This window comes from Dasypus novemcinctus, chromosome 25 (genome assembly GCF_030445035.2).
Source record: "Dasypus novemcinctus isolate mDasNov1 chromosome 25, mDasNov1.1.hap2, whole genome shotgun sequence".
Lineage (NCBI taxonomy): Eukaryota > Metazoa > Chordata > Mammalia > Cingulata > Dasypodidae > Dasypus > Dasypus novemcinctus.
Genome location: NC_080697.1, coordinates 61,456,286 through 61,469,655, shown reverse-complemented (window position 1 = coordinate 61,469,655; position 13,370 = coordinate 61,456,286). Strand labels below are relative to the sequence as shown.

Here is a 13,370-nt window from a genome sequence, read left to right as displayed (position 1 = left end):
GAACCTGTGCAAATCAGAAAGAGGCAAGTAACTGCCATTTTGACTCCACCCACAGCATGAGGGGAAGCCAGGCTGATTAAAAACCACAGTGACAATTGGAACCAGCTTCCTTCACCCAGATCAGCCTGCAGCCCTAGCCTAGGCTTCAGCCCCACCTCTGGCAGGGAGGAGGCTGAGGAGCCCCGCACCAGCCTATCCAGGTAACTGCAGGTACCTTTGCTGACACAGACTGAATAATAGGAAGTCTACTAGGACAACTGCGGTCATCTTGGACCCGCACATAGATCGCTGCCCACACCTGCAGCTCCATCCACCCCAGGCAGGGAAAAAGGGGCATGAAGCTTCATCAGTCTCTCTGGGCGATGACAGTCTAGGTCTGTGCAACTTGGATCATTCACACAGCTGTGACTCTGTCCCTACCCCTGGCAAAGAAGAAAATTGGGAGAAGCTTCATCAGTCCTTGAGGCAATGAGGGCAGATTGAGCCTCCATGACTTACAGCACCAACGACATGCTTGGCTCCTACAGCACAACCAGCAAGGGAGAAAGGATAGGAAGCCCTAAACTAGAGAGAAAAACTGCACCCAGAAAAAATACCAACAAAAAATTACAATCCAAACCAAGAAACAGGAAGCTATGGCCCCGTCAAAGGAACAAGATAAGCCTCCAGATGACATAAAGGAGTTGAGACAACTAATCATAGACGTTCAAACAAATCTCCTTAACAAATTTAATGAGATGGCTAAAGGGATTAAGGATATTAAGATGATGGTAGATGAACACAAAGAAGAATTTGAAATCATCCATAGAAAAATAGCAGATCTTATGGGAATGAAAGGTTCAATAAACGAAATAAAAAATACACTGGAATCATATAATAGCAGATTTGAGGAGGAAGACAAAAGGATTGGTGAGTTTGAAGAAATGGCCTCTGAAGGTGAACATACAAAAGAACAGATGAAGAAAAGAATGGAAAAAATTGAACAAGGTCTCAGGGAACTAAATGACAGCAAGAGATATGGAAATATATGTGTCAGAAGGAGAAGACAAGGGGAAAGGGGCAGAAGGAATATTTGAAGAAATGGGGGAAATTTTCCCAACCATATTGAAGGACATAGATATCCATGTCCAAGGAGCACAACATACTCCCATCCAAATAAACCCAAATAGACCAACTCTGAGACACATACTCATCAGAATGTCAAATAACAAAGACAAAGAGAATTCTGAGAAGGGCAAGAGGAAAGCAATGCATACATAAAAGATATACCCAATAAGATTAAGTGCTGATTTTTCACCAGAAACCATGGAGGCAAAGAAGACAGTGGTCTGGTATATTTAAGATACTACAGAGAAAAACTGCCAATTAAGTATCTTACATCTGCCAAGATTATTTTCCAAAAATGAGAGCGAGTTTAGAATGTTCACAAATAAACAGAAACTGAGTGAATTTCTAAACAAGAGACCAGATCTTTAGGAAATACTAAAGGTATGTTAGAGCCTGAAAAAAAAAAGACAGGAGAGAGAGGCTTGGAAGACAGACTAGAAATGACTATTTTATCAATAAAAGTAACTAAAAGTGTCAAAAGAGTGATGAAAATAAACTATGACAGGTAAAACCCAAATATTTTGGAATAAACTTAACCAAAGATGTAATGCACTTGTATTCAGAAAACTACAACTCACTGTTAGAAGAAAAAATGACCTAAATAATTGGAAGAACATTCCATGCTTACAGATTAGAAGACTAAATATTAAGATGTCAATTCTATTCAAATTGATATACAATCAATGCAATCCTGATAAAAATTCTACTAGCATCTTTAAAATAAATGGAAAACACAATTATCAACTACAACTCATTGTTAAATGAAAAAATGGGGTGGCGGACTTGGCCCAGTGGTTAGGGCGTCCACCTACCACATGGGAGATTCACGGTTCAAACCCCGGGCCTCCTTGACCCATGTGGAGCTGGCCCATATGCAGTGCTGATGCGCGCAAGGAGCGCTGGACCATGCAGGGGTGTCCCCCCATGCAGGGGAGCCCCACGCGCAAGGAGTGCACCCCATAAGGAGAGCCACCCAGTGCAAAAGAAAGTGCAGCCTGCCCAGGAATGGTGCCACCCACACGGAGAGCTGACACAACAGGATGACGCTACAAAAAGAAACACAGATTCCCGGTGCCGCTGACAACAACAGAAGTGGACAAAGATGATGCAGCAAATAGACACAGAGAATAGACAACGGTGGGGGGAAGGGGAGAGAAATAAATAAATACATCTTTTAAAAAAAAAAAAAAAGAAAAAATGTCCTAAATAATTGGAAGAACATTTCATGCTCACAGATTGGAAGACTAAATATCATTAAGACGTCAATTCTACTCAAAATGATATACAATCAATGCAATCCTGATAAAAATTCTATTAGCATCTTTAAAATAAATGGAAAACACAATTATCGCATTTATTTGGAAGGGCAAGGGATCCTGAATAACCAGAAATATCTTAAAAAGGAAAAACAAAGTTGAAGGATTCTAACTTCTGGACTTTAAATTGTATTACCCAGCTACAGTGGTAAAAATAGCAAGGTACTGGCATAAAGACAGACACATAGACTAATGGAACCAAACTGATGGTTCAGAAACAGACCTGACAGCTACGGTCAAGTGTGATTTGACAAGCCTGTCAAACCCACCCAGCTTGGGCAGAAAAGTCCACTCAAAAAATGTGCTGAGAGAACAGGATAGCCATAGCCAAGAGAAGGAATGAGGATCCCTATCTCACACCTTATATAAAAATCAACACAAAATGGATAAAAAACCTAACTATAAAAGCAAATCTAGAAGAAAATGTAGGGAAATATCTTCAAGACCTGGTGGTAGGTGATGGATTCTTAAAGGAGATAAGAGGAGGACTTAGATGGACTCTTGACATTTAATGTATGTAAATATTTTAATTAACTTTATTGTAAAAGTGTGGAAATGTATAGTTGATGGTAATACATAGTGAGTAACAGCTGGTTAATAAATGGGAATGTGGCTGAAAGGGTAGGCTAGGGATGTAAATGCCAATTGAAAGAAAGCTAGAGAATAATCTAGGGACTAACAGTAAATCCAGACATGGACAAGAATTGTGGTTGATGGTACAGATGAGAGAGTGTCCTCTGTGAGCTAGAGCAGATGTACATGACTATTGCAGGGTGGTGGAAATGTGGAGAAGCATGGGAAAAATACAACTGGAGTGACCTATGGACTGTGGTTAACAGTGATAATGTAATATTCATGTATCTATGCCAAAGCTGTACTGTGCTGATAACGGGAGTGTACGGAAAAAGTGTGCCAAATGTATGCTATGGACCTGGTAATAGTCTCACGATATTACGCCATAATCTATAACAAATGTTGTACCATGGTGTGGTCTGCTGATAGAGCAGTACAGTTGGAAATTCTGCATATGTGCATGATTCTTTTGTTAAGTTTACAACTTCTGTCATAAAAATATATTTAAAAAATAATAACAGGGAGGGTTGGGGGGAAAATACACCAAACGTAATATAAGGACTATAATTGGTAGTTAAGATTTTGACAATTTTCTTTTATAATTTGTAACAAATGTCTCACAACAATGCAAGGTGTTGGTGGTGGGTTGATGTATGGGTCCCCTGTATGATGTTGGCATGTTTGCTTTGTAAGTCCACAACTTTTACTATACACTTCTTGTTTATGTATGTTCATGTATAAATGATACAGTAATAATAATAATAGGCTGGATTGGGGGAAAATACACCAAATGGAAGATACTTTGGTTGGGAGTAATACCAGGAGATTGATCTTTAATCGTTAGTTTAAAATGTTTAACAACAATGCAAGGTATTGGTGGTAGGGTGAGGTATGAAAGCCTTGTGTGCTGTTACGTATGTTTGTTTTGTAAGTTCACAGCTATTACTATACACTTACTGTTTATATATGTTTATGTATAAGTGACAGACTTTAATAATTTTTTTAAAAATCCTATGAAATCTGTCAAAACAGGTCACAAACTGTTAAACATAGATTTTCCTAATAAAGCATAATCTTAATTAATACCACAAGATTCTTAAAAACAATTTGGAATAAATTAGGCTTTCCATACTCCCAATTTCTTATATGGTTATGTATTCTCAGTTGGATATATTCCGAACCATCTTCCTTATAGGAAAAGCAGGCCTATTTAAATGGTCTGCACATAATCTAAGACGTAGCTAATGCTCCAGAACTATATTACAGCAATAGTAAGCCAGTGGCTGTCAAGTTTCAAATTTACGAAATTGTATCAACAGAACAAGGTTTGCAGTGATTTGCTTACTTATAAAGGCAGAAAAATTTATAAATACAATAAATGTTAAAGCCAAGGATTAAAAAAAAAAACACAACAGAATATAGAAAACAGCAAGATAAGGCCTCCTTTCTAACGTTTAAAAAGTCTCTTTCTTAAACATTTTCAGGGCTCCACTGATTTTAAAGGATTCTAACACACAAGAGACGTGCTCACCGTTACTCCCGAGGGCCTTCATGGTGACCTCCATCTGCGCGTACTCGTAATTGAAGGTGCTGTCGGAGGACACCTCGCTGGAGGAGTCGCCGTCCACGTCCAGCTGCTCCGCGCTGTTAGCAGTCCTCCCGGAGCTGTCTTGTTCCTCATCTTCCCTTTCCACCTTCTTCTTTTTTTTCGGCAAATTGAGTCTGGGGGAAAAAGAGAAATATGGTTTTTTAAATGAAGATACACTGGTATTTGCTAGATGCCAAGAGTGACACCAGGCACGTACACAGCAGTTCTGTCCTGAGGAAGTTTATATTCTAGTGGCAGAAACAAAACACACACTACACAACAGGAAGTGTAACGTAAGGCCACGTGACTCTGACGCGCTGGGTGCTAAAGAAAAGCTGAGACCCACTTCTGACCCAACAATAAAGAAGGTATGACAGGAGGAGGAAAGCATTTGAACTGACCTTAAAAAAAAAAAACAGTCAGGGCATGAGGGCAGCAGGAACAGCCTGCGCAGAGTGGACATGGCTCAGTGTCTGTCTGAAGAAGTTGTAAGTAGGACAAATGGGGAGTACGAAAAATCTTACCTCAAAAGCTAGAGGAGACTGACCCTGGGAAGATCAACTTAACACAAACTATGTAGGCTTTGAATACAAAGTCAAGGAATTTATACTTAATTTAGTTTGAGAAAGAGAAAAATGAAAATAATTCCTCCACATACTTTGTGTCAAAGTGTGAGCTGGCCTTGGCCTAGGAGCAAAGAACCTCATGAGCTCTAAGAAGAATCAGCCGGAGCGCAGGTCCAGAGTGAGGAAGAGGAGACCAGCCCTTTAATAACTTTAAACAGCACCCAGCCCTGTTTCCTGCCAACACAACACCAATTTTGTTTGCAGCCCCAAGCAATTTATTTCTTCCTCAGCCTCCCCTGAAGCTGGAGAGGTGAGTTCTGGCAGAGAGACCAGGGAGCCTGTGGGGACTCTGGAAGGACTTCTGCTTCTTCCCATCGAAGGCACAGTCAGGCGGGACCCCACCCTTTTCCCTCTTTCTCTTCCTGTCGGACTGAACGTTGCTGGGATTAGCTAGACCAGCGCAGCCATTTTAGACGAGACCAGCGCAGCCATTTTAGATGAGAAGGGAAAAACGTGGACAAGCCAACACTTTAACCAGGACATTTCTCAAAGCTTAACCAATGCCAGCAACTGCCTTTCTTCTGATTTCTTCTTTTGTGAGAGAAATTATCTGTTTAAGCCATTAGTCAAGTTTGCCACTACCTGCAGCTGAAAGCATTCCTAAATGAAATACCAAACTTACTCAATGGATAAAGAAGCTAAAACCACTACATTTTTCAGTAAAATTAAAAGATTAGCATCTCAGAAAAAAAAATTAATGAAAGGTTCTTGTATCAGATGCCGAAACAATTATCTTCCATTGTTAAATAACAAAGAAAAAATACATAAGTGAATTCAGTGTTTTTCCTGAGTGTACTGTTTTCATGTCCCTAGAGTTCAAACCGTTTATGTATAAACATACGTACTTACGTATATATCAAACAAACATAAATACAGAACATATAGACACAATAAACAGACATCATACATATGAAAAATAACGTATAATTTTTAAGTGGAGGTAGGTTTATTTTCTAATACACAGTCTTCTATTTCAGAGTATAATCTTAAACGATCTCCCTCTTGAGTAGCCCTGAACAGTGTCATACCTGAAGAAGTGGTTGTTTCCCCACAATATCCTGTCTCCATGGTGTAGCTGTACAGCACTGGGGACAGAAGAGCCATTTACAAATGTCCTGTGGGGAGAAGAGGTCAAAGATGTCAATAACGATTATCATGCCTTCTGCGCTAACTGTCCAATACAATGGAGGTTAAGTTACAAAGATAGACAAAAATGATCAAGTCCCCCAATTAAAACCCGTCCTTGGTTCATTTTATTATTTACATTCAGTTCTTTGCTGACTTATTTATAATGCTTATAGTACTAAATATAATAGATTATTACCCTCCATTTTACAAAATTCTAAATGTTATATAATGTAACATGTTTATAGTATTAATATTAATACTATATGGGGGTATAGTATATATTGTCAATATACTCCCATTTTCCAAAGTTCTAAAGTTTTTATGTAGCATATTAAAATGTAATTATACAACCATTATAGACAACAATAAAAAGAAGGTAGTGGGATAAGTGTTCCCAATCTAAATGAATTAAAAATAGCCAATCAACTAACAAAACTCTAAAAATACATACAGTTATCAGTAATGGGAAATGAGGCTTATGTTTTAATTTCTTCTCATAACTTCCTATACCACACAGTATGTCCAGATCCTATCAACATAGAAGATTTATCAGTTCTACTTGACTGCTCATTTTTAATTTAATAGTAGAAATCACGGGTAGAAAGACATGAAGACAGGGAAGAATTTGAAGGGACAGAAAATAAATAGAAAATTATGTACACCACTGCAAGTCTAATATTCCTGGAGTACCAGTACCCCGCCTTTCTCCTGCTGAATGACTGACTCTAAGATATGGGATAAAGTTCAAACTCCTTAACTTGATGTTAAAAGCCCTATACGGGGAACGGAGGTGGCTCGAGTGGTTGAGCCCCCACCTCCCACATGGGAGGTCCCAGATTCAGTTCCTGGTGCCTTCTGAAAAATAAAATAAACAAGCAAAACAAATGACAAAACCAACTCAGGGAAGCCGATGTGCTCGGTGGTGGAGTGCTGGCTTCCCACATGAGCCCTGGGGTTCAATGATCAGCTCAAAAACAAGAAAAAAAGCCTTACACAGGGGCAGCAGTTTCTTAAACCTTATACCCAAAGTATGAGCAATGAAAGAAAAAAATAGATATATGGGACCTCCTCAAAACTAAATACTTGTTCTTCAAAAGACTCTGTCCAGAAAGTAAAAAAGCAGCTGACTCAATAGGAGAAAATATTTGGAAACCACATATCTGAAAAGGGTTTGACGGCCATGTTATATAAAGAGATCATACAACTCAATGATAAAGGGCAAGCAAACTAATTACATAATGGAGAAAGACTCAAACAGACATTTCTCCAAAGATGAAATATAAATGGCCAAAAAACACATGACAAAATGTTTAACATCACTAGCTATTAGGGAGATGCAGATCAAAACAGTAAGATTCCATTTCACCCTTTACAGAATGCTCATTATTAAAAAAAAATTAAAAAACAGAAAATCACAAGTACTGGAGAGGATGTGGGAAAATAGGAACACTCCTTCACTGCTGGTGCTGTCTCTATGGACGGTAGTTTGGTAGTACCTCAAGAAGCTGAATATAGAAATGCCATATGATCCAGCCATCCCAGTAACAGAAAGAGAAGAACTGAAAGGATGCAAACTGACATCTTCATAGCTGCATTATTCACAATTGCTAAAATATGGAGCCAGCCCAAGCGTCCATCAACAAATGAATGGACAAACAAAAATGTGGAATATACATACAATGGAATACTCCTCAGCTGTGTGAAGCCGATGACAACGCGGATGAACCTGGAGGGCATTACGATGAGTGAAGCAAGCCAGGCACAAAGGGACAAAGACTGCACGACTGCTCTACTATGAACCAAACATACGGAGCAAACTCAGGACGTGAAGAGCAGAACGTAAGTCACCAGAGAACAGAACGGTTAGAGAATGGAAAGCTGAGGTTTACTCTGCAGAGCATTGGTAAAAAGTTGTCTGGAAATGTTTGGAATGAACAGAAATGGTAAACAAGCACATGATAGGATTTAAAATTAGTAGCGTTAACATATGGGTATAATAGTGGTTTGTTTTTTGTTAGGTTTTTTTTTTTTTTGGAATAATAAAAATGCTCTAATGTTGATTGAAGTGATGAATGCACAACTTTGTGATTACACCAAATGCCACTGATTATTCACTTTAGATGAAGTGTATGGCTTATATTGGGGGGGAAATACACCAAATGTTAGCTATGGACTATAGTTAGTAGTAATACTTTGATGATGCTCTTTCATAATTTGTTACAAATGTTTCATAACAAGGCAAGGCACCGGTGGTGGGTGAGGTATGAGAGCCCTGTATGACACGATGCACGCTTGTTTTGTAAGTTCAGAACTTTTACTACGCACTTACTGTTTATATTTGTTCACGTATGAATGATATACTTCAATAATTTTTAAAAATTAAACAAATAACAATCAGGTGGATTGGGGGGAAAACACACCAAACGTAAGCTATGGACTATAGTTAGTAGCAATATTTTGGCAATGCTCTTTCGCAGTTTGTAACAAATGATTCACAACAAAGCAGGATGTTGGTGGTGGAGAGATGTATGGGACCCAGGATGACGACATGCGCATTTGTTTTTTAAGTTCACAAGTTTTACTCTACACTTACTGTTTATGTATGTCCATATATAAATGATATACTTCAATAAAAAATTTAACATATATAATACAATGTATAGTGCAAATGTCAACTGAAAGGAAACTACAGATTAATATAGGGACTGTGTAACAGAGATTTCAGAGGAGGATGAAAATGTGGTTAATAGTACAAATATAAGAATGTTCTTCTCTCAGTGTTATGAATATGGTGATACATGGGAAAATTACAACTAATGTAACTTGTGGATGATAGTTAACAGTAATATTATTATATTTTTGCAGTAATGGCAAAGAAGATATTATATCAATTCTAATGGATAAAAATGGGGGAGGATAGAGAGTATGGGGTTTTTCCTTTTGGAGTAATGAAAACATTCTTAAATTGAGGTGACAACAGCACAACTCTGTGATGAAAATGGGAGCCACTGAGGGTATACTTTGGACTGTAAAAACCATGGGACTGTGTAACACGAGGAAGCCAGTGGTGGGAGATGGACTGTGGTCAACAGAAAAATATGAGAACGCTCTCTCATGAGCTATAACAAATATAAAATATTAATACGGGGCATTAGTAACTGGCTGATTGAGGGAAAAATACACCAAATGTTAGATATGGACTATAGTTAGTAGTAATGTTTTGGCGACGCTCTTTCAGAGTTTGTAACAAATGTTTCACAACAATGCAAGGTGCTGGTAATAGGGAGATGTATGGGAACCTTGTATAATGAAATGCATGTTTGTTTTATAAGTTTACAAATCTTACTATAAACTTACTGTTTATGTATGTTCATGTATGAATGTTATACTTAAAAAATGTTTTTTAAGTAATTTTAAAAAGCCTTACACAAGGAATCCTTCATCTCCCTTTTTCCTTCTAGCAAACTCTCAACTCCTGCATAAAATGTTTTACTTTCTTTATACTAAAACTGACTCTTCTCCAAACCCATTCTGAAACCTGAAATAAGGTTCTCATTCTTCTCTACCTGCTTGGAACTCCTATGCACTTACCTAGCTTAATATTATTATTTTTTATGTACATGCATACACACAAAATCTTACTCTCTAGCCAGACTTCACTCACCATGTAGATTTTTAAACACTAAAGTTAAAGGATCTTTACATTCCTAAAGTCTGATTATTCAAAGTACACTCAAAATGTATGGTTATGATTAATGTATTGATTAAAGGAGACTTAACTAAAATGAACAGATTTTAGCCTTTATGATCACAAATTCCTTAAAAACGATGAGTTGAATAAAGGCAAAAACAAATAAAGGCTTTATTTTAAAATCCACAGGAGTCAAGCCGTGGCCGGTAAATAAAGCATTTCTCAACGTGTGGTCCCGGTAAGGTTCCCAAGTTCAAAACCATTTTCATAATAAGGCCAACAGACTAACTGCCCCTTTTCACTGTATTGACATTTGTACTGAGTGCAGAAGCAATGGCTAGTAAAACTGCAGGGCTCAACACAATCAACGCAGCGGCACCAAAAAGCAATGCAGTCATTGGATGATTTACTGCCATGTGCTCACAATTTTAAAAAGCAGAATAAAAGACCATTTCACTTAAAAAGATCTCTGATGTAGCAGTAAAAATTGGATACATCTATTATAATATTTTGGGTGACAAAAGGAGAAACAGACAAAAAGCACCTTTGCTGCATACCAATGTACAAAGACCATCTTAGGCAAAAGACTAGTGTGTTTGGCGGACGTTTTCTCAACAGTGAACCAAGTGGGCCTGTGTGGAGGCAGGTGCATCAGTCAGGGGCTGAGCGCCTGCTTCCCACGTAGGCGGGTCCAGATTCAACCCCCAGTACCTCCTTTCAAAAAAAATTATTTTTTAAAGTGAGCCTGTAACTTCAAGGAGAATAACTGACAATATTTGTTGCTAATGAAAAACTTAAAGCTTTCAGGTAGAAATGAGAATTTTGGAAAACTTGTGTCAATATCCTACAGCCAAAGACTACCAGGAACATACCTGTATTTCAACACACTGGGCTCACTACTTGATATACAAGGGAGAAGAATGCCAGGAAAACCTCGAGCAGAGCTGGGGCTTTGGTTACATGATTGCGTACAAAGGGCTCAGCATGCAGGGCACACTACACGTCAGAAACTGTCAGAAAGTGAGAGTAATTCTAGGACTGGATACTGGATATTGCAATAACAAGTAGCAGTCACTCGACTGGCAGGTGGTACTTTACGGCAGGTGTAAACACAGTGATTAAGTGCCTGCTCTGTCTTCTTTTATCGTGGTCTCAGAGTAACTCAGTCTGAGGCTGGTGTTCTGTGAGGTGGCCAGGACCTAAGGGAGAGCAGCACGGTCCAGCGACAGGCTCCGGCCGGCCACTGAATGCCAGGGGTTAGCTGTCTCTCTCCCTTGTGTCCTTAACCATCCCCTTGGGAGCTTCTCTACACTTACAGACGGAACTCATGGCGGTGTGAATGATTTCTGATATATAATGAAATGTGTCAACGTGACTCAGTGAACCATCATCAGTAATTGAGGCAATAGCAGATTACCACTTAGGGAAATTTCCCTGACGTCGTGTCTCTTCACTTATTCATTATGTATTAAGCACTTGCGATTGACTAGGCCTGTGCTAGATGCTAGACGCAGAAAGGCCCTTGCCTAAGGAGCTCACAGTCCAGGGCAGGGCACAGGGTCGGGCCCACAGGAACGCAACAGGAGTGAGACGGTGAGAAGCAGGAGGAGCCCTGAGGACGACTGGGGCGCTGCACTTACTCTTTTTTTTCCTTTTTAAAATCTTATTATTTTTTAAAGATACACAGATCACACAAAATGTTATATTAAAAATATAAGAGGTTCCCATATACCCCATGCCTCACACCCCCCACTCCTCCCACATCAACAACCTCTTTCATCATGTGGCACAGTCACTACATTTGGTGAAGACATTTTGCAGCACTGCTGCACCACATGGCTAATAGTTTACATTGTACTTTACACTCTCCCCTGGTCTGTTCAGTGCATTATGGCAGGAAATATAATGTCCAGCATCTGTCCCTGCAGTATCATTCAGGACAACTCCAAGTCCCAAGAACGCCCCCACATTACACCTCTTTTTCCCTCTCCCTGCCTTCAGCAACTGCCGCGGCCAGTGTCTCCAGATCAATGATATAGTATCTTCCATTGCTAGAATCACAATAGTTCTATAGGAGAATACCAGTAAGTCCACTCTGGTCCATATTTTATTCCTCCATGCTGAGGACCCTGGGATGACGATGCCCGCTGCACCTCTAAATCAAGAGGAGGCTTAGATGCCACGGGGCGGGGCACCGCATTTGGACCACAGTCGGTAATGCCCGAATTCAGCCTTGACGGTCAAGCAGGAGCCAGCAGGTGCAGAGAGGGACACAAGGGAGTGGGGGAGTCAACAGCCAAACAGGGAGCCTGCAAGCCGCACAAGGAGACCTGGATTTAACCCTTGAAAGCAGGTCGAGTGGTAGAGGGAGGGATATCGTGGATCACGTTTAACAAAGAACATTTAGGGCTTGTGAGAGAGAAAAACACACACACACAAAAAAAAACAAACAGGAAAAGGCATCTGGCTGTGTGGAGAGAAAGCCCGGAGTTCCCGTCAGATTTGATGAGAGCCTGAGTAAGGCCGAGGTAGCAGGTGCAGATGCTAAAGGTTAAGATATAAGGGCTTGGTAACCACCTGGACGGAGTAACTAAATGCACTTAATAATAAAAGCCAACCAAGGCAAGTGTTTCCAGCCCCACCTGCCCACTACTGTACTTCCTCTCTCTCAAACGTGAGGGACATCAACACTAACTAAGCGCGTTACCTGGTGTTCTTCTGAGGAGTCAGCACAACCTGGCCTTCCGAGGTGATGTCTATAATACAGTGTTCAGGAAGAATTCCCATTCCACATAGCTGGATATCTTGGGAATTTGCTGACCCTATCAATGTATGTTCCTAAGAAAGAATTAAATTCACTGTTAATAACATAGTCTTACATGTACTCAAACTGAAATTATCAACTCTGAGAACCTTTACATTGCTTCATTACCTCAGCCAAAATACTGTTAAAGCAAAGTGGTAGGAGTCCCTGGAATTAGTCTGAAATTGTGCAAGTTATGTTTCCTTATAAGGAATAATCCACTGAGTTATATCTTTTAAACTTAAAACTATAATTTTATTTTCATGTCTATACTACATTCATTACTTTCCATGGCAATCTTGATTCCAAATATTTTATACCACCCTCAGAGCATGGGCCATGTAGCAACGATATACCAAATATACTAGTCTGAAAATTACAATTAGCTTTACAGTTTTATCACTTACCTGGTCTCAATCAAGATGAATCAACTATAAAAATAAAGATTAGCTAGATGAGAGTTTTTAAAAGACTACAAGTATTTTATGCATCTCAAGGGTCTCCCTAAAATGCCTCCTAGAAGACAAGATAGACGTGC

The 13,370-nt window shown here is 39.4% G+C and overlaps 1 protein-coding gene across 3 annotated transcripts in view; it reads right to left on the bottom strand.

Annotated features, from left to right (window-relative positions):
* KIF13B (kinesin family member 13B) overlaps positions 1–13,370 on the bottom strand; it is a 180,565-nt gene that overhangs the window by 97,837 nt on the left and 69,358 nt on the right. For all 3 annotated transcript variants that reach the window (XM_058288052.2, XM_058288054.2, XM_071211863.1), the window contains 3 exons: positions 12,737–12,867; positions 6,239–6,325; positions 4,528–4,718 (listed from right to left, as the gene is read on the bottom strand). In XM_058288052.2, the coding sequence (XP_058144035.2) occupies positions 4,528–4,718; positions 6,239–6,325; positions 12,737–12,867 (409 nt within the window). The remainder of the gene's footprint in view (positions 1–4,527; positions 4,719–6,238; positions 6,326–12,736; positions 12,868–13,370) is intronic.